The sequence below is a fragment of the Macaca nemestrina genome, chromosome 4 (genome assembly GCF_043159975.1).
Source record: "Macaca nemestrina isolate mMacNem1 chromosome 4, mMacNem.hap1, whole genome shotgun sequence".
In the NCBI taxonomy this organism is placed as follows: domain Eukaryota; kingdom Metazoa; phylum Chordata; class Mammalia; order Primates; family Cercopithecidae; genus Macaca; species Macaca nemestrina.
In genome coordinates, this window is record NC_092128.1 from 23613387 (window position 1) to 23634650 (window position 21264).

The following is a 21264-nucleotide window of genomic DNA, read 5'->3' on the forward strand; positions in this document are numbered from 1 at the left end:
AATTGATCCTTACTATCGTATCTTAGATTTGGGTTAGGAGCAGGGGAAGAGAAAAGGCCTTTTATGTTGATGGAAACCTCCTGAGTAAAGGCATAGAGGCAGGAATTAGTATGCCATTACACTGAGAAGTAATACAGCTACCTCCTATAACAGGAGATGCTTCTTAAATTGTATAGATATAATGAATGAGAAGACGAGAAACTCTTGACAATGAGGCAAAATGGCATGGACTTGGGATGATGCCTTTATGGGATGCCTTTATGGGATTCTAAGTTATTAGATTCTAAGTAGGATGCCTTTATGGGATTCTAGTTATTAGCTGTCTTCTTTTTGTGCTTTTATTTGACTTATTACATGATGATCTTTGATTTTCTTCCAATTTCATAGTCATCATATTATTCCTTAGCACCGAAGAGTAGTTTTAACCCTTATATTTCAAACCAATATTCTCGGAATGCCACACTGGTAATGAGAAATCGCTGATTAGTAAGTTTAGTTGTCCTTGTGTTGGTTATTTAAAATCTTCATCTAAAGTAGACGCTTTATGGGAAAAATGTGGCATTAAATTATGGTCCTATCTTTGTGAATTTTGTTTTGATTTTTAAAATTTTTACCATATACTCAACCATAGAGCATTAAAAACTTTTTTTTTTTTCAGAGATGCTAAAAATGTAGTTACCAACTTTAGGTTCTGAATCATTGTTCTATTTGGTAGGGGGTGGGAGAGTTTATTTTGGATTTTCAATTTCAGGCTATGCAGACTTTCTTGGTATTTAAATGGTGACTTATGGTTAAGCTTATTATAAGGTTATTTTTAAGGCTCTGATGACTAGAGAAATTTTAGTTTTAATATACCAACATTTTAAAATTTTTTATCAAGAGTCTCACACACCAGAATCCTCTCATGGATTATAAATATTTGGTAGATGCCTCAGGAAACTGAATGTGCTAAGCCTCAGAGCAGAATAGCTGTGTAATTGTAGCCAGAAGATTTAGGATTTTCAGTAACTGTTATAAATGACAGAAAGTGAAAACCTGGAAAACTATATACATCTTAACTATGTCTAATTTGAAGCAATTTAATACCTAGGTAACTCACTTGCACCAGTTGTAACTCACTTGCACCTGAGTTGAACTATTGAAACGGATTCAACTTTGTATCTTCTAGCAGTTATCATGATACCTTACACAGGGCAGCTGTCACTAAATGCTTCAATAATAGAGAGAGTACATACTTGTTTCAGTGGGACCTGCTACTTTAAGATATACTTAGACAATATTTTAAACTAATTCTACACTCTGGAAAGGCATGTATAGTTATTCTCTAAATATGTAGAGCAAAATATGGTCTCTGACCTATACGAGCAAATCAGAGATGGCAGTCACCTACATGTCATACAAATACAATGTCTACTTATTATATATTTGTACTTAAATTTTTATTTATGGTTTGTTCAGTGAATTATTAAAGATTGATATATCTGAAACCTATCATGGGAAAAACAGTTGCCAGAGGTTTGACAGAAATGCAGCTTCCCTTTTTTTTGGTCTAATAGAAAACTTTTTTTGTGTTTAAAATTAGTAGTTATTTCCTTAATTAGGTGAAACCTTTCTTAGCAGCATTTGGTTTACTAAGTTTAGAAAGATTTTTGAAATAAATATTCTTGGGGGAAATTTTGATTCATGGGCAGGTATAGTAAATTCATTCAGATCTTTTCTTTATTATTGGAACCATGTGCCTTCTTTCTAAAAAGTTATTTACCTTGTCCTAAAAAGTGACTTTATTTTGTCCAGTTCCTTCATTTTAGGAATAGCAAAGCTGTGTTTCAGAAAGCTTAAATAATTTGTTAATGATCACATACCTCAATTACTAGTGGAATTAGGATAAGAACTTAGATCTTAAATTCAACAATGGAAATGTTTTTGCACTACAATGATGCCCTCCTTCATAAATGAAGATCACTGGCATGTACTTTAACTTGGCTTTCTTCCCGTGGTAATTGATTTTTGCTCTCACACACTTGCAAGTCCCTTTTTATCAACAGTATCAACTCATGAGACAAATTGGCCCAGCTCAGGGGTGTATGGCCTATTGATACAAAATAAAGTTTATCGACTTGATGGAAATCAGTCTCTTTCTTAGTCCTTACTAATATCATTTTCTCACTAAGAACTCTAGTCTAAAATTTGCTTTACACAGCCTCATTGCTATGTACTTGGGGTCTATAAGAATCTTTGCCAATTTACTGAAAAACTACAAAATCACCTGTTGTATGGATTGACAGACTCTTTTTCTGCTTTGTCAGTTATCTTTCCAAATGTAATTTTGCAGATTTGTTTAAAAAAAAAAAAAACTCTGCCAAGTTGTTTTTATTCCATGATGTTAAAAATTATTTGGAAAACATAAGTCAGTAAGCATTGTTGTTTCAAGATATACCTCAAAAATTTGAAACTGTTTAGGATTGGATTTTTTTTTTTTTCATGCTTTTGTAAATTTAAACTTTACTTTTGAGAGGGCATTTTTCTTTAAATTTTCTTTGTTTATGAACTGTTTTAACAGTGACTTGATTGAATTTTGAGTCATGTGTGAAACAAGTCACTTGTAGTCAAATAATTATCAGTTATAATCAGGAGAACTGATCTCATTCATCTATGATTCTCTGACCTAGAAGTAGTCATCTCATTTTCAGTCAATTGGATCATTGTACTGTTAACATTTTACTATTTTTTCAGTTACTTCAAAGGTAAACTTGAATTTTCAGATGCTGTATGTTAATTTACTAAGTTAATATTTATAGGTATTATTTCATTTTTTTCTAGTACATAATTTATGCTTTTAAAACATGGATTTATAATTTTTCTCTTTTAAAAATCAGTTTTCACTTCTGTAAAGCAAGGTTTAATTTTTTCACAAAATACTATTAATATTTACCATTTATTAGGAGTATCTATAAGAGGTCCAATTGGCTTGGAAAAGAATGGCTTTCCTGGTCTTTTTTTTTTTTTTTTGGTAGTATATTTATAATCTAAATCTATTATATTTGTTCTTATCTCTGACACAATATTACTCAGGATATATTTAGAATATAACTACTTTCCAGGTACTTGATAAGTTTATATTTTAAAATTCATGTCTTGTTTCACACCTGGATTCCAAACATTAAGCATGTATTTTATATATGTATCAGCATTCCAAATATTGAAATCATTTTTAAAGGGACTGTTAACAAATCTAGTCACCCATAACTAGACCATGACTGACTTTTCCACAGGGGAAGAAGAGGTGAAGGTTTCGACCATGCCACTGTCAGCCTCTTCCCATTCATTACAACAAGGACAGCAGCCTACAAGTCTCCACACTACTGTGGCCTGACAACAGAACTGAGAGGAGAGGATTAGACTCTGGGGTGCTTGCATGGGCAACTGGATTTTTGCATGATTCCTTTATGATTTTGCATTTAATGTATACACCCAAAAGAGCCAATATAAACGTTCCTGATGCCTACAGCTAGCGTGTTACCTCATAGTTGCTTAAGTATTTCTTCTTTAGGCCTTTAACATAATTTATTAGTGTAATAATTTTGGCATTGTTTCTCATGAGTGATACTATTTCTAACTCATAAAAACAAAACTTGTAGTACTAAGATCCCAGGTGAGATTAGCTAGAATTGTTCTTATTTTGGCTCTATTATTGAAAAATTATACAAAGGTAATGGTAGTACCTTTTTTTCTGGTTTGTGAAAAAATAATATCCTAATCTCCTGAAAAATTTGAAAATTAACGAGATAATGTCTGTTGCGTTCTTTGAATACTTGAGAAGAAAGAATACATATAAAACAAAATCGGTGGTGTCATTTAATGCTCAGAAGGATATTGTTGGCGATTGTTTTTAGTTGTCTAGATTTATATCCTATAATATGCATTACATGTGTAGAAACTGTTTTGTTCTCTTTTGCACTTTTGCACTTTCTTTTTGAATGGTTGTTAATTATGCGTAGATGGTTAAAAGATAATTATAGCCTAAATGCAATATAATCTCTTTTCTAATGCACTGCCTAGTATACCAGGAAATGCCTCAAAAACAGAACTTCAGTTTATAGTTGACTTATCTGAAACTTGAATACCGAGTAAACATTGTATGTGAAAAGCAACCATGGTAGTGTAACATTGTTACTGAACAAACAGTAATTCTGTGGGATATTGTTTTGGAAATTCATTGTTTAATAATTAAAATGTGATAATAAGATAACATTATAAGTACCTGACCAGAATGAGACTAAGGCAGAAGAGAAGAGATTGGATGTCCTCTAAAATTAGGCCACCTAAATTGTAACAGATAATTTTAATCAAGAGAATAGTGGAGTACTTTATTAGGACATAATGTGAAGTGATATTTCTGAAAATACATTTCTTGAAATAGTCTTAAAACTGATAATAAAAGAAAAGAAACTGTACTTAGTTCGGAACAATGGACAAAAGCTGATTCAGAAAACATGGCCATATTCTGCCTAAATGAAGCATCTGGGAAGAAAGGGAAAGTCACACCTCCTTTTGATATTTTAACCGTTGTGATAAAAGGTATGCTTTAATTTGTTTAAAAAAAAAAAGTATGAAAGGGGATAATGTGAATACAAAAAAAGAAGCCTGGAGATTGAAAATAATAATAGAACATGTTATTAGGAGATGGTACTTAATGTCAATGTTGGAGTTTTCAAGGTTACCTCTATATAAAATTGGATTACTACTAGATATAATGTGACAAATTAAATGACTTTATCCCAAGGTACAGTGAGGTAAACAAAAATCTATTCTTAGATATCCTTAGATTTGGTTAACTGAGGCTGTAGAAGCAGCGAATTGTCTAGCCATTTAAGTTATTTTTGTAAAATTCAGCGTAAATATCAATCGCTAATTTCTATCTGGAAGTGATTTTAAGACGTTACAGGAACATTGCCAATTTGGAAAATACCAATAAAATACTGTAGACTTATTAAACATCAGCCTTTTACTATGGCTTAATTTAATTATGGTTTTCATTTTTACTGTAAGAGGCCAGGACTTCACTTACGTCTCCTGTGGGGCTGAGGCTCCTGGGCCTTGTTGTTATAACAAACTCTGGCTCCTTATAATGATGCCTACTAGCTCAAAGCTTTCTCCAGCCTTCAGTGTTAGCCTTTCATTGCCTGGATCTTCTTACAAAGCCATACCAAGTGGTTAGTTCCATTTGCTGCTTGGTGTTGAGAGGTATACCTGTTAAATGAGGCTTCTTTCCTTTCTCATTCATAGCCAGTGCGGAAAAATCATCAGGTAGTTTGCCCAGATTTGCCAGATCCCTAAATAAAATCCCAAAATGATCTCCCTGCCTGCTTCTCCTCCCCACTCCCACTTACATGCACACCATAAATCAGGAAAATGCTTTTTGGGCAATTAGACTTTGACTTCTAAATTTTTACATAGAATGGCTAAACATGATCTTTTGACTCACTTTGTAATCCCTAGACCTCACCTTTTTGCTTACCTAATATTTTATTTAAATATGTTTTTTTTAAAAAACTGAAGTCTTAAAATCATAGTCATAATTAATTTTACACTAAAGGACAGAAGAAATTGTACAACACATAAAAGAAGCCAGCACTTCACATAGCAAGCAAATTGAAACCAAAATGACAGAAGAATGACAAATTATTTAAAAGCTTCAGGTTTTGATGTTGTTGTTAAATTCTTGCATGATGCATCATGTGCAAGGCAAACTTAATACACTTTTATACCCTTAACCTTTATAAAGTGACTAGCTTTTCCCTTAACATAGGAATTTTTAACCTGGAGCACAGACTTTTGAGAGTACATACAGAATTGTGGGTTTGTGTGCATGTACGTATGTCCATTTTTTTCTGGGGAGAAGATCCATAGTTACTAGATTTGTGAAGGATTTGGTGACACGCTTCTCCTATCAAAAAAAAAAAAAAAGAACAGCTGCCTTGAAATGTTTTTAGTGCCACTTTAGGGAATAGAGTCCTGTACTGAATGATTTTAGTTGTATGATGAATTATAAGTGCCTCTTTATTTTCTCTAAGATTCCATTAGAAAATATTTTTTCTGACTAATAATGCTTTCCTTTTCATCCTATTATTGAGTTTTCGTTTTCCACGTGTCACTTTTGTGTACTCTCCCCTTATTTTGACAAAGCATTAATTAAATATTTGAGTACCTATTGTGTATAGTGACTTGAACCAGATCTTGAGAGATATAAGGTTGAGTAAAATACGGACCCTATCATCAAGGATAATTCTAGTGACAATTATATTTCACATTATTTCTATCAGGTCTTGATAATATTTTAATCACAGGAACCACCATAGCAGTCCAGACTCATTTTATTATTTATCATCTCTCAGTAACTGCTCTGATAGTGGCAACAAAGGGTATTGAATACTTATATTTAAGATTTTAAAATTTATGATAATTTGGAGGGAGGTGAAAAAAACCTTGCTAGGAAAGACATACGTTCATTATTCCACGTGTGTGTGAGCTCATGTCTCTTTCTCTTAGCATCCTGGGAATTAAGTAGAGCCTTCTGTGTAGGTGTTCCATTAAAGAAAACAACTTTAATGCATTTTACCTCTGCACATTTCCACTGACATGGCTTCTATTTGTACGGTGTTCCAGGCACTGTCAAGACTGCCAGAGCTCTGGTCTGCTGTGACACAGGTCCATAGGTGCTCCCACAGAGGCATTGCCTCAGAAAGACAAGAGAAAGGAACAAATTGCAGTTGCTTTGAAATCTTACAGTGGCCTGTAGGGGTTGGGATAGGGCAGTAAGGAGATCAGTTGAGGTATTCAGGTACAGGTAAGCTTGGATAAGTATGCTTAAAGCCTTGAAAACCGGGAGAAGAGTTTAGTCTTGATGCGAATGTGGTCAGTGGTAGAGAACTACAAGTTCTTGGCAAAAATGTAGCTTGATCATAGCATTTTAAGAAGAGTAATTGGGTAATAGATTTGATTGCAATTAGGACCAGTTAGAAAGTAATTCCAGTAATATGCCGTTGCTGGCCAGTGCAAATAAGTTGGCCTAGACTAGCACAGTAGTGGTTGGAATGGAGAAGAACTATGAATTAGAAATTGGAAAGCATAAGACCTGAGAAAAGGCCTTCAGATTTGGTTAGATCTCTGGTGATCTTTAAAACTGTAACTTTCAGAGAAAGGTACAGAATGGAAGCCCATCGTTTCAGGATGAATGAGGAAATGTCAAGAATATGTATGCAGCAATCATTGACTACTCAGTGTTAAGACATTTGACAACAAAGTTGAAGAGAAAAATAAGATGCTAACTAGGTGGGTGATAGATCTTAGAAGGCATTGCTTTAATATAAGGGAGAAGAAGAACCTAAATATTTAAAGGCAGACCATACAGAGCCAACTGAGAGGAAGAGATTGGCAATGCTGATGAGAAGATAGCTCATTCAGTAGGATGACAGATGTCTTTGGTGGGAAGAGATAAGCTCCTGAGAGGAGCATGTGGGTTAACTTAAGAGAGGTGGGTGGCCTGGCGCGGTGGCTCACGCCTGTAATCCCAGCACTTTGGGAGGCCGAGGCAGGCGGATCATGAGGTCAGGAGATCGAGACCATCCTGGCTAACACGGTGAAACCCCGTCTCTACTAAAAATACAAAAAAAATTAGCCGAGCATGGTGGCGGGCGTCTGTAGTCCTGGCTACTCAGGAGGCTGAGGCAGGAGAACCTCGGCGTGAACCCAGGAGGCGGAGCTTGCAGTGAGCAGAGATCGCGCCACTGCACTCCAGCCTGGGCGACAGAGCGAGACTCCATCTCAAATAAAAAAGAGAGGTGGGCTGTATCGTCCTCTGTGATTTTTGAGAGCAAGAAGAACCTGGAGAAAGAGAAAGATGAGAATTGATGAAAGGGCTCATATGAGTAATTATTAAAAGGCATTATTGTTTGAAAACGGGTGAAAGTGGAATTGGGAGCTTGTTAAAGAAGGAGATTAAAAAAAAAAAAAAAGTCTTCTATGAGAATAAGCCCAGAAATGCATTGTAAATAGTTTCTGTATGTTTTTATATAAAGCAAGATAAGAGTCAGCTTAAAGATCTCTCAAGTTCAAATATATATGGTTTTGTATGTTCCTCTGGTTTAGCACAAAGCATGAGTGGAAAAAACGAATATTGAGAGTTTGGTTAAAAGGGGAAAAAGACAAAGACATAGAGACATTCAAGAAGACCACAATGAAATGCATAATCTTGTGCCAAGAAGAGTCTATTAAGGCAGTTTCCTGTGAAGAAATGGTGTGAGTGATGTGGAAGGGAGTTGAATGATTTTAGATTTTGACAATGACAAAGAACATGTTAGTGTTGCTAAGGGAATGATAACTGGGAGACTGTGGTCACTGTGATAACCACTCAATGCTAAATGATGATTGAGAACCAGAGAAAGGAGAGGGCTGGAGGTTGGAAAGAAGCTTGTCTTTTGTAACCCTTTATACTCTCTCCTCCAGTCTTTTCATGAGTGTAGGAAGTCAAACTATGTGAGAGAGAATTGTAGAAAGCCCGGAAGCAATTCCATGCATCCGCAGTTGGGCACCTGGGGAATCCTGGGTCAGGTTTCCAGTGAGTTGAAAATGATGAAAGGAAAACTTCCTTCCTCAAAGCATGGTAGGAGGACCAGGAAAAGCCAGGGATGAGATGAGACAGGTGTAAGTAATCAAGCTCCAGTGAGTGTGAGGAATTGGTAGAAATGTTACTTATGATGTGAAAGATTTAGACAGAGGGTTTAGGTATGGTGTATGATGAGTTTGGTAGTTGCGGAGCCCTTATTACAGGTAATATAGCTTCTCCCAAACTCACAGGCAAACTGGAAAGCTTTTTTAAAAATGGGCTTCCACCTATGAAGGGAAAGTATCTCTTCTTACATAGTTGGATTAGGTAGGTCATTCTGCTTTATTTATATATCAAATAAGAATTAAAAGTAAGGTATTGGTGAACAGTAGAGATAAATTAAGAATTTTATTGTAACAGATTATAAAAATATTTTGATAATTTCCCCCAAAGAGAATGTACTATATGAATAAATAAAATCTACAAAATATTGGGCTAATTTACCCTTGTTTCTTATATTTTGTGTACTTAGGAGGTGACCTCTAGGAAAAAATTGCTGAAGAGGTAGTAGAGCAGGGTGAGGATACTGTATACTGTTATTCCTAGGTATCTGTAGGGCATTGGTTCCACAGATAGCAAAATTCTCGGATTCTCAAGTCCTCAATATAAGATAGTGTAGTATTTGCATATGACCTGCACATATATGGCAGGCTGTGTATTTTAAATAATCTCTAGATTACTTCTAATACCTATTACAATGTAAGTGCTATGTAAATAGTTGTTATACTATATTGTTTAAGAGACTAATGACAAAAAAATCTGCATGCTTAATAAATTACACAGTTTTTTAAAAAATATTATCTATTCGAGGTTGGTTGAATCCACAGATGTGAAAACCCCAGCCCAGATACCTGGGGTCAACTGTGTTTTTTTTTTTTTTTTTTTTTTTTTTTTTTTCCTCCTAGTCAGTTAATAGCAAATATTCCCAGTTTGGAAGCAACCTTACTTTTCTTTTTTTTTTTTTTTTTTTTTTGAGATGGAGTCTCGCTCTGTGCCCCAGGCTGGAGTGTAGTGGCGCGATCTCGGCTCACTGCAAGCTCCGCGCCCCCGGGTTCACGCCATTCTCCTGCCTCAGCCTCCCGAGTAGCTGGGACTACAGGCGCCGCCACCACGCCCGGCTAATTTTTTTTGTATTTTTAGTAGAGACGGGGTTTCACCGTGTTAGCCAGGATGGTCTCGATCTCCTGACCTCGAGATCCGCCCGCCTTGGCCTCCCAAAGCGCTGGGATTACAGGCTTGAGCCACCGCGCCCGGCCCTTAGTTTTCTAATAAAGTATTTTAAAACTCACTCCATATATGTCAGCTGCAATATGAACTGTGACATTTATAATGCTTCAAAGTACAAATCATTGCTCAAGAATACTGTTTGTGAAACCTTGCTGATGGATTGAGAAGCCACTGCTCCTTGGACCTCCTTACCACCCTGTGATTTGCTTCTGTGAGTTGTAATCGAGCCATCTAACATTGCTGGTCATACTAGCCTTCCACTTCTTAGTCAGGGGCTATTTCCAAAGAATCACTCTTGATAATTCAAGAAGCATTAAGAAGATTGTACTCTGCTTTTTGGTCTTTTAGAGAGTCTTCTCTGGGTTTGAGTTATAGAGAAATCGAGTTTAGGTACCTAGAACTGAGAACAAGCCTAAGTAACCTAAGCCACTTGAGAAATGGACTGAAGTACCCAGATGTTCCATAAAACAGCTTGAAGTTGTTGACCTTGAGAACCAGTTCCTTTTCTCCAGGTTCCTCTTGACCACACTTCCTAAGGCAACTATTGACTTCACTGTCTTAGCCCACTTTACCTTTATTCTAAAGGTTCCTGGAAGCTCCAAGCTGACCCTGGAACATACTGTGCTTATAACAATTTTGTTATTCCGGCTCCTGTTGGGTGCTTAGACCCACTATTGTGCTGTTACAAAGCAACATCCTAAAATGCTTTTTCCTCTTATATAATTTATAAAACCTTTAATGCACCCATTACCTTTCTTTCTTTTTTATAGTGGGTGAAATTCACGTAACATTCAATTAATCATTTTAAAGTGTATGATGCAGTGACCCAGTACCATTCTTTAATTATCTCAATGGTAAAATAGCAGAATAAGTAACCTACTCTGCTGAAAGAATTTTAGTCTGTTCCTTGTTGGGGCTGTGTGGTAATAGCTGCTTCTAGACTCTGTGTTTTACCCAGTAGGCTAAAAGGCAAATGTTAAACCTTAAAATATTCCGTATTTCTGCACGGCAGTACTCCTGCAACTTAAGCTTGTGAATCAAGCAACTTTTATACACCCTTTTAAAAAGGTGGTGGGGGGCAATGCAAGGAGCTCTCGGCAAGAGACACTTAGGAGGTTTGCTTTTCTGAGTGGTAAAAATGTTTGAAGCAACTCTAAATAGCTTTGAAATGCTAGTAACAGTCTTACTGTCTTCATGACATTTAATTAGCATTATGTAAGAAAGCGTTTGTTTAGCAAAGGTAAACCATAAGCCTAGCTCTCTGTATGCATGTGCAGTTGAATGTGTGTTTTTGTATAAAGCAATTTTCAGTTAAATCCTCCACTTAATGAATGTAGCAGAGGAAGATGTCTCAGGTCATTTCGGTGACCTATGACCTATGTCTATTCATGTATTTATTCTTGCTGTGTCCCAATTAATTCATATCTTCAGGATAAATGCCATATTTTTATAACAATTATTTTTTGAAGGAACCAAAGATGCTATTTAAATGCAATAAGGTTGTAATACTGGTGCCCACTTCACCCTGGTCATGTTTTTTCTGAACAGATATTTCATAGCTTTTCCTCATCAAATTCCAATCCCACCACTAAGATACCCATCTATAACACAGTCTTTGGGAAAATCCAAGGAAAGGATAATTTTAAAATGATTTGTTTTGGAATCATGACACTTCAGAGCTATGAATAAATAAATATAGTCTTATAACAATCCTTCTTTTAAAGACCAAGTAATAACAATGATGATAATAAACAAGGCTTCAAAGGATTGAGATTTGTCTATAGTCACATTTTAACAGTTTCTTTAGCCCTCACCATGTAAATGTGCTTTCATGCTTGTAACTCAGTGGAGGAAAAAACTTTTAAGATTCAGAATCTGTCTCTTCTGTAAACATTGTTGTGTCTTACAGTTTAATTATAGTAGTTCTCTCAAGTCAAGGGCTTACAACTGTGAATATCATTGCAAACAATGAATTTGAAGGCTTTCAAAATGACCACCAGCTGGCAGCTGTTGTCACAGATCCTGTAGGTTTTCAAAGCTGCCCTGTGTTAAATGTGGCCCAGTGATCTTAGAGTAACTTTAGCAGGGGAAAGAATTGTAACCTTGCAGGTACTCTTAAAATAAACTTACGGTAACTACATAATTACCAGTGTTAGAACTAAAAGAGTAAAACAGGTGAAGTTTAATTTACCCAGGATTTTTCTGCAGTACCAAAGAGAATTTAGGGGCCAACACACATAACCACTAGACTGGTGACATCTCTAATATTACAAAATGGAAAAAAATTTGTAGTAATGGCACTAAGATGTATTACATACACACTAAAGGTGTGATCTCAGATTCATCTTTGAAGAAGAGCTACCCTGTGCTACACCATGTAGAATGATAGCGTTATCTGCTGATTTTTTTTTTTTTCCAATCAAAGAAGTTGTTGTTTTCAGCATAAGGAAACAGGCAGAGCTCCACAAGGATTTAAAGATGATAATGCTGTCACCATCTCCAAGAAGAAATGCAAGAAATCTGCAATCAACTTTTGTAGCCTAGCACTGCTTCTTAATATAGTGAGATCTTGGCCCAAGGACTGCACTAGCGTTTACACTCTGTTATCACACTTGCATACTGAAATAATGTATCTATGGAACCGAAAGTAGTGATCTAGAACTTTAGTGGGTTGTTCTAAAACATTGTCATGTTATATGTTGGCATTTGCAAGAAGTCTGACAACTATTTATTTATTTTTATTTTTTCCGTTATTACATCTGTATGTTTAGTATCCAGCTAAAGGTAAAAGATTCCCTGGGTTATGACTTCATCAGCCAAGTGGGAAGTTTTGTCATTGGCCTTAAACTGAATGTTTGGTTACAGCCATAGTTCCACTTGGGTTTTCTCTGTTAAAAATGTTAGTTTCTAGTAAAATTCATGATTGTGGATGGCTGATATACATATATATACACACACATATATATACATACACACACATATATACACACACATATATATACATACACACACATATATACACACACATACCCTACTCCCCCCAGTCCCCATTTAGAGTAAGATTTGCTACCAGATAGGTTTCCTTTTCCTTCTAAACTTAACATTTACTAATTAATCTACCCATAGTCTTCCCCTGGTTCCAGACAATTGTAACATATCTTGGTTTCTAGTCTGCCCAGTGTTGATAGATGTAAACTCGTAAGACCTCACCTGCATTTTAAATGGTAATGACTAATTGAAATGAAGCATATTATTAAAATAAGCAAAGATTTTATATAATCTCCAAATAAACACACAAAGCCCTGCAACCTTTGTTTTGTAACTTGCTTTCAGATTTTAACTATTGACTATTATGAGTCTCCTTCTGATAGCTTGTGTTCACCTTTCTATCCAGTTTCTTTTTCTTTGGTCAAAGAAATTTCTCCATGTAATTTACCACAATTAGCAAGGAGATCATGACTAAATCTTAATGTACACTACCTGTATGATTTTCCTACTGGATCCCTGACAGGCCTGAATTTTCCCTTTTCTTCTTCTTTTTTTTTTTTTTTTTTTTGAGACAGGGTTTCCCCGTGTTGCCCAGGTTGGAGTGCAGTGGTGTAAACATGGCTTACTGCAACCTCGACCTCCCTGGCTCAAGTGATCCTCCCACCTCAGCCCCCCAGGTAGCTGGGGCTATGTTCACACACCACCACGCCTGGCTAGTTTTTGTATTTTAGACAGGTTTTGCCTTGTTATGGAGGCTGGTCTGAAACTCCTGATCTCAAGTGATCCATGCGCCTTGGCCTCCCAAAGTGCTGTGATTACAGGCGTGAGCCATCGTGCCTAGCCAGTTTTCCCGCTTCAAAGGAGAGGTCTCTCCCCATCAGTCTACTAAGTGTTTTCTCAGTCTTTTTACTCAATTACCAGAGTCAGCAGACCCTCTGTCTCCCCAGTAACTACTCTTACTCACCTTTCAGCTTATTCCAAACTGCCTTTGATCCTAAACGAGTATATATATATATTTTTTTCCTCCTTCTGTCTCTTTTATTTTTATTTTGTTTGAGACACTCCATCGTCCAGGCTGGAGGGTAGTGGCGCGATGTTGGCTCGCTGTAAGCTCCGCCTCCCAGGTTCAAGTGAGTCTCCTGCCTCAACCTCCCAAGTAGCTGGGATTACAGGTGCAGGCCAACACGCTCGGCTAAGTTTTGTATTTTTAGTAGAGACAGGGTTTCACCTTGTTGACCAGGCTGGTCTCAAACTCCCAACCTCAGATGATCCACCTGCCTCGGCCTCCCAAAAGTGCTGGGATTACAAGTGTGACCCACTGTGCCTAGCCTTCTCTCTCTTTTAAATCAAAACAACACATTTAAACAGAAATCATAGTCTGGATTTTGGAGCAGATTGGGGAATGACCACAGCACTGTAAAATTTTGAATCAATAAAGATTTTTGACATTGTAAAACTTGGGCATTTTTCAGTTCCCCCAACTTCTAAAATAATTCTAGCCCTTATAAAAAGTCAACACTGCTCAACAATATGACTAAAATTCAGTTTTGCAAATGTGGTTTTTAATAAATTTTTTTTCAGTAAAGCAGTTCTAATTCAGTTTATAGCTCTAGCATATCTGAAGTAAGAATATTGCAGTTTCTGATTTGTATTTGAAAATATTTTCATCTGTTCGTCTTTTTTGCCTTTCTTCTTTTGAAATAAGATTCAACATTGACTGAGAATTGGTTCTGTCAAGATTGTCTCTGGCAATCTGGCCCTAATTCAACTATAAATTATAGCTAAGGATGAACACTTAAATAATTATATATTTTAAATGATTTTTAAACTAAGGCCCCCAAGTGATGTGATGAGCATATAAATTTTTGAATGCAGGGTCTTTTGAAACTCTGTCTTCCACAGGAGTATCATCATATAGGTCTGGAAAAGATGTGTTCTTATTAAGACTTAATTCCATTTAGATTGAGACACCATTTGCAAATTGAAAACAAAAAGTTTGTATTTCCCCTAGTATGTGAATATACTGTAAGGAGGAATAAAAAGCAAAATAGTCTTTTTAAAAAACAGACTATTGTTTAGAGCTATTTTAGGTTCACAGCAAAATTGAATGGAAGGTACAGAGACTTCTCATTACATTCCCTGCGCCTGTCACATGCACAGTGTTCTCCATTATAAGCACCCCCCCCACCAGAAGGGAACATATGTTACAGTGTATGAACCCACTTGATGATCTGGGTAATGAATAGGTGGCACACAGAGGCGTTTCAGGGTCGTTTTTAGAAAGTACAGATTAGTTTTAAAACTAATGTAGCTTTTTCAGATTGTCTTCTTCCACTTAGTAATGTGCGTTTTAGTTTCCCCTAGCGTTATTTTTTAATCACACATTTTACATAGCTAAAATAATTGAATTTCAGAATATAAATGCTTATTTTAAAAAACAGACATTTGTTTTAAAAAAAATCTGAAAACCTTAATAAATGTCTCTTGGTTTGGGTAACTAGCACAATGGGAAAGAACTCTTAAATATGTATGTTTGGTATGTTGTATTGGAAATGTTTATCACCATGACTATATCCATCTCCACTTCATTTAGTTTTATAAAATAATGAAGTTATATCATTTTCTGAAATAATTTTTCTTCTGAAATTAAAGTAAATCATCATTTAATGCCTAAAGAGTACTCTCTAAAAATGAAACTTATAACTGGATTATGAAGAATCTGTCAATTAAAATGATGTTTCAGAAAAGTGAAAATTTTATTCTTATTTGGGATTTTTGTTATGTTGATTTAAATGCTTAAGACAATTCGATGCTGATAGGAGCCATCTTTTAGAAAAAGATAAGACTAACTGATCTTCACTTGAAATAAAAGTGTGCTGTGTAATCAAATGCAGTAAAGAACTGGGTTTGATGTTTTAAATAACTTTTAGATAACTTGAGTCTTTTAATTTGGAAAATTATGAACATCAGCAATCTCAGGAATTTCAATAGATATATAAGCATAAAGAGATTTGCTGTATAGGAAGCAAAATACTTTCATCTGAATGTAAGCCTGAAGAGAAACTTCTGCCCCAATAAAAATATTTTATTGCCACTAAACAATCAAAAGCTATTACTGACTTCATCTGGAATGGCCAGTCCTGAGTGATCTGTTAAGAAATAAGCAGAACTTCACTTGACTAGCCTTAAAAAATAAAAAATGAAGAACAGCATGGTTTTTAGGAGGCTGTTAGAGAATGTCATAGCATCAAGCTCCAGAGAAAATGGTACAGAGTAGACATGCAATAAATGTTTGTGGAAGGAAAATTGATGGTTGAAAGTGGTGTCAATTCTGGAGGCCTGCAAAGCATGGATCTGTTTTGTGTTAATCTGGACTTTTGGAAGCATTCAGTCAGATTCATTTGCATATGAGTTATAATTCATTTTTTGGTTCTATTCTGGCATTGTGGTATTCATTGTTAAGATTTTGCCCCCTACACATCACCCACTCACTATGTGATTAATTTTTCTTTTTCCTTTTTTTTTTAACCTCTGAATTTGGGAAACCTCAGCTCTTGACTTTTCCTTATTTTTCCAACACCCCCTGTACACACATACACACACACACACACACACCCCTTTTGTTTATTTATTTATTTTTTGAGACAGAATCTCACACTGTCACCTGGGTTGGAGTGCAATGGTGCAATCTCAGCTCACTGCAGCCTCTGCCTCCCAGGTTCAAGCGATTCTTCTGCCTCAACCTCCCAACTAGCTGGAATTACAGGGGCCCACCACCATGCCCATCTAGTTTTTTGTATTTTTTAACAGAGACAGGGTTTCACTATGTTGGCCAGGCTGGTCTTGAACGCCTGACCTCGTGATCCACCCACCTTGGCCTCCCAAAGTGCTGGGATTACAGGCATGAGCCACTGAACCCAGCCCTAACACACACCTTAAAAAAAAAAAAAAAAAACTAACGTATTTTTCTTATCAAGTGATTCCTCATTTGTGATACCCATAAATCTATATATAAATATTGGTAAATCTTCCGTGAAACACATATACGCAGTTCAGAAAGTCTCTCTAATACCTCTTTTTCAGAATGCTTCGTGTGTACTCCTGAGGTGTTTTAGGAGCTTTGTACTTTGCTAGGTAGGGAGTTCTTTAGGGCAAAATTGTTAGAAATTTTTTGTCTTGGTTAAGCCAAAGTCTTTTTCCAATTGTACTTCTTAGGTGCATTTTGTTAAACACATGAAGACCACTTGTCTGTTAACTTCTGGATGTAGATCAAACAGCCTCACTTCTTTGAACCATTCCACACTCAACGTGATTTTGAATTCTCTCAGTCTAATTCTCCTTTACATACATTTTGACTTGATGTTTCCTTTCTTAAAATATGAAGCTCACACTTGAATATAATAATCCACATATGATCAGATAATCTCTTATTAAAATTTGTTACTAATATTTGTATTTTCCCTTATGTTTATAGAGTTCTTTTATAAAAGTATCTTGTAGGGTAGTTATCTCCATTTGATAAATGAGAAGCAGGGTGGTTATCATTTGTGATTTGCCTAAGGTCATACAATTGCTAATTTAGACATTGTACATCTATTTATACGGTCTTAATGTTACTTTTTTAGGCGTTCCATTACCCAGTTGCCATACCAAGTATCATAAGCCTATTAAGCAAAACCACTAGACCTTTTCCCATACACGCTAATAGTTAGATCTTCTCCATTCTGCCCTTTACGAATGCATTTTTAAAAATCTAATTATCTGTTAAATTGTATGTGTTTGGATTTGGTATTGTTAGAATGTATCCTGTTTATATATCCCCATCTTACAAGTTTGTGTTATGAAAGAACTATGTGATTATAAAATGATAGATGTATGTTATTAATAACACTATTAATAACATTTGTCAAAGAATGTAAGAGTTTTGAGAATAGTTGTAGTTTCCACTATTCTGTCATCTGTAGAATTGGCTTTCCACTTGCATATTTAAATGAACTTTGTGGGTTTTGTTAAGTATAATAAAAGCATGGGGTCAAATATAAGCCAAGAGTATTACAGAGACTTTTAGGCTGACTCAGTATCTCATATTCTGTGTAGATTCATCTAAACACTGCTGTTATCCATGCTATACTTTACCATGTTATCCCAAAAGGGAACCATCAGCAAATTTTACCAGAAACTGCTGAATTCAAGACATATTCCAGATATATTATACTTCTGACATCCTAGGAAGCCTATCCAAAGAATAAATTACTTTGATAGATTTGTTCTTTATGAAAATTCATTTTGACTCTCATTGATAACTTTATTCCATTTTTGGGGAAGATTGAGCAATCAGTGGGATGGGAACAGAGCTAACTACAAACTCTCTGAGTTTAGATGGGCAACAGAAGGGGAAAGGAAATGGGCCGTGGAATATATAAGGACTTTTCCAATGGAAAACAATTGTTAGTGGAACCTCTATGACTACTTGTTCAATTTCAGAATTAAACTTACTGTATATTTTAGGTGGAATCGAGCTGAGTTCTAGTCGAAATGCTATACATTATTTCCCATGAAAAATACCCCCAAACACAAGCAGACAGAACAGTGATTGATAAACCCATCATATTCATTTCTAAAGAAATCATCAAGCCCCAAATGTTTTAGAATTTTCTGAAGAACTAATTCTAGACTAGGCATGGTGGCTTAGGCCTATAATCCTAGCACTTTGGGAGGCAAAGCAGGCAGATCACCCAAGGTCAGGAGTTTGAGACCAGTCTGGTCAACCAAGGTGAAACCCCGTCTCTACTAAAAATACAAAAAATAAAATTAGCTGGGTGTGGTGGCACGCGCCTCTAATCCCAGCTACTCAGGAGGCTGAGGCAGGAGAATCGCTGGAACCTGGGAGGCGGAGATTGCAGTGAGCCAAGATCGAACCATTGTACTCCAGCCTGGGTGACAGAGCAAGGCTTGGTTTCAAAAAATAAAAATAAAAAAATAATAATACTAAGCATGTTGCTTCTAGAGTCCGCCATTTCCTCCATTTCTGGTACTTTTTTAACAGTGGTTTTGTGCGCTTACCTGTGAAGATTAAGAGCCTGGGATAAAACTCATTTGAATTGAGCAGATGCTTTTGTGATGTCTTTGCATCTCTCCTGACTTAACAGTTCCCTTCTTCACATTACTTAATCTGTCCTTTTGGTTAGAAGATCATGCTCTTATCTAAAGACAGAAGGAAGCAAAATGAACATGGAACCACATTGCCCTGCCTTTTCTCCTGTCTTAATATGGCATCAGGCTGAGCAGTGGCCTTTCCTGATATTCCCCTTATTCCAAACATAGCTTTGTCTTGCTTTCAGCATTTTTTCCTTTCCCCAGATCATTATGTATTCTGACTTTAATCCATAAGAATTATACTTTTATATACAAGTAGGTTATATACTTCTACCCATCTTTTCTTTCTTTTCAAATCTAATCCCATCAGATTCTCCCTGTGTAACAACCAACTTCTTTAGATTTCCTCTAGTTTTCTTTTCCTTATAGATTTATTTATTATTGCATAGTCAAAATGTCATGTTTTCGCATCTTCTGTGTGCTGTAAATCACTGCTCTCTATAACCATGGGACCACTCCCACCCATCCTTTTCCCTATCTTTTTTGGATAGTTGTTTTCTTAAAAAACCTGGAAGCAAAATGGGTACGGTGGCTCACGCCTGTAATCCCAGCACTTTGGGAGGCTGGGGCGGGTGGATCACGAGGTCAGGCGTTCGAGACCAGCCTGACCAACACGGCAAAACCCTGACTCTACTAAAAATACAAAAATTAGCCAGGCGTGGTGGTGCATGCCTGTAATCCCAGCTACTTGGGAGGCTGAGGTAGGAGAATCGCTTGAACCCGGGAGGTGGAGGTTGCAGTGAGCTGAGGTTGCACCATTGCACTCCAGCCTGGGCGACGGAGCGAGACTCCGTCTCAAAAAAAAAAAAAAAATACCTGGAAGCCAATGTTCAGGGTTACATGTTTAGGAAACAAAGTACCTGCTGAAGTTCAGGTTCAGGCATTGTTTACTACATAGAAATGATTAAATCAAGATCCTTTTCCTAGAGGAGCTCAAAGTCTAGTTGTAAAAAGTGAACATGTAAACAAATGATTGTAATACACTGTGGTATTTGCAAAATAGCGAGGATGCTTGCCATCTAAGAACTCAAGTGTAATTATTCTCATTCCCTGCTTTTGTAAATCCCAAAATTCTGTCACATCCTCCTAGGGTTTCTGTTGTTTTTGCAGTAGCCAACCAGTTCTTCGTCGGTCAGAATTAAGTCCAGAATAAAAGTTGTCTTCCTTATTTTCACCTTGGAAAAGAGAGATCGTCAGCAAGGAATGTTTTGTCAGGTTTATTTTCTTCTAGCCGATTTAGACTTCAAAGATGTTAGGGTGGTTGACACCCTCCATGTCTCTGCAATTTTGTCATTTGTTTTAGGAAAGTAGTGTTGGGTGAATATTCTGGTGATCTATGTATCGTCTCCTTATTTTACGTTCCCTTGACCATCTTTGGAACTCCTCACAGGGCTTTGTTCATGGTCACTGCTCAGTTTTGTGCTCACTTAAATGCTTCCCTCCAGGCTGCTGCTTTGACGTTTTACAGATCTTTTAAATGAATCTTTTTTGTCCCTTGCCTTCATTTAGCGTTGCTTATATATTCTGGTTCAGGTCTCATCTGATCCAGTCTGTGATGCTTCTAAGGGTGTATGTATCTTTTGTATTAAAATTTGTTTACTTTTTCCTCTTTTTTAATATAACTTTGCACATAAATATTTTTGTTTTGTTTCTTAGATTCCGATTCCTTAGGTCCTTCAAAAAGCAGCCATCTTGTTCTCATTAATCTGATTCTCCTTCAAGACAGATTTATAGATCCTTATAGGAACATTTTAGAAGAGAATAATACACATTATGCAAAACACATCTACTTATATTTTGAAATGTTCCCACTGTATTTTCTTATTTGCTGCCTGTGGCCTGTGCATCCCTGTGTTCTCTATGGGATGTCCTTTCCCTCTTCCACATCAGCTGCTTTTCCTCTGATGTTTTCTTATTGGTCGTTTATCCTATATGTAGAATGGAAGAATTATTCACTTCTTTCTTTATGCCCCACAGGTCTTTGCTCATACTAGAATAGCATTTATTATCCCATGTTATAGTTATTTAAACACATTTGTCCTTCCCTTCTAATTAGCCCATGAGTCCTGCCCAGGACACAGACTGGTTGGTAGTATGTTTGATGGCAAGAACAAATGCTTTGGAGTCAGACTGATTTTAATTGCTGACTGCAACACTAACTCTATAACCTGGGACAAATTCTTGGAACTACAGCGCCTACTCAAGTCTCCTCATTTGTAAAATGAACC

General features: G+C 36.3%; 1 protein-coding gene across 7 annotated transcripts in view; it reads left to right on the plus strand.

Moving 5' to 3' along the window:
• The window catches only part of LOC105471332 (CCR4-NOT transcription complex subunit 4), a 143307-nt gene that overhangs the window by 112615 nt on the left and 9428 nt on the right, over nucleotides 1-21264 (plus strand). The window contains exon 11 of one of the 7 annotated variants that reach the window (XM_011723778.2): nucleotides 3273-9549. The exons of 5 other annotated variants lie outside the window; for them this stretch is intronic. In XM_011723778.2, coding sequence (XP_011722080.1) covers nucleotides 3273-3373 — 101 coding nt within the window. In that variant the 3' untranslated portion in view covers nucleotides 3374-9549. Of the gene's footprint in view, nucleotides 1-3272; nucleotides 9550-21264 lie in introns of those variants that run through there. One more of the 7 variants, XM_011723779.2, reaches the window with a different exon arrangement.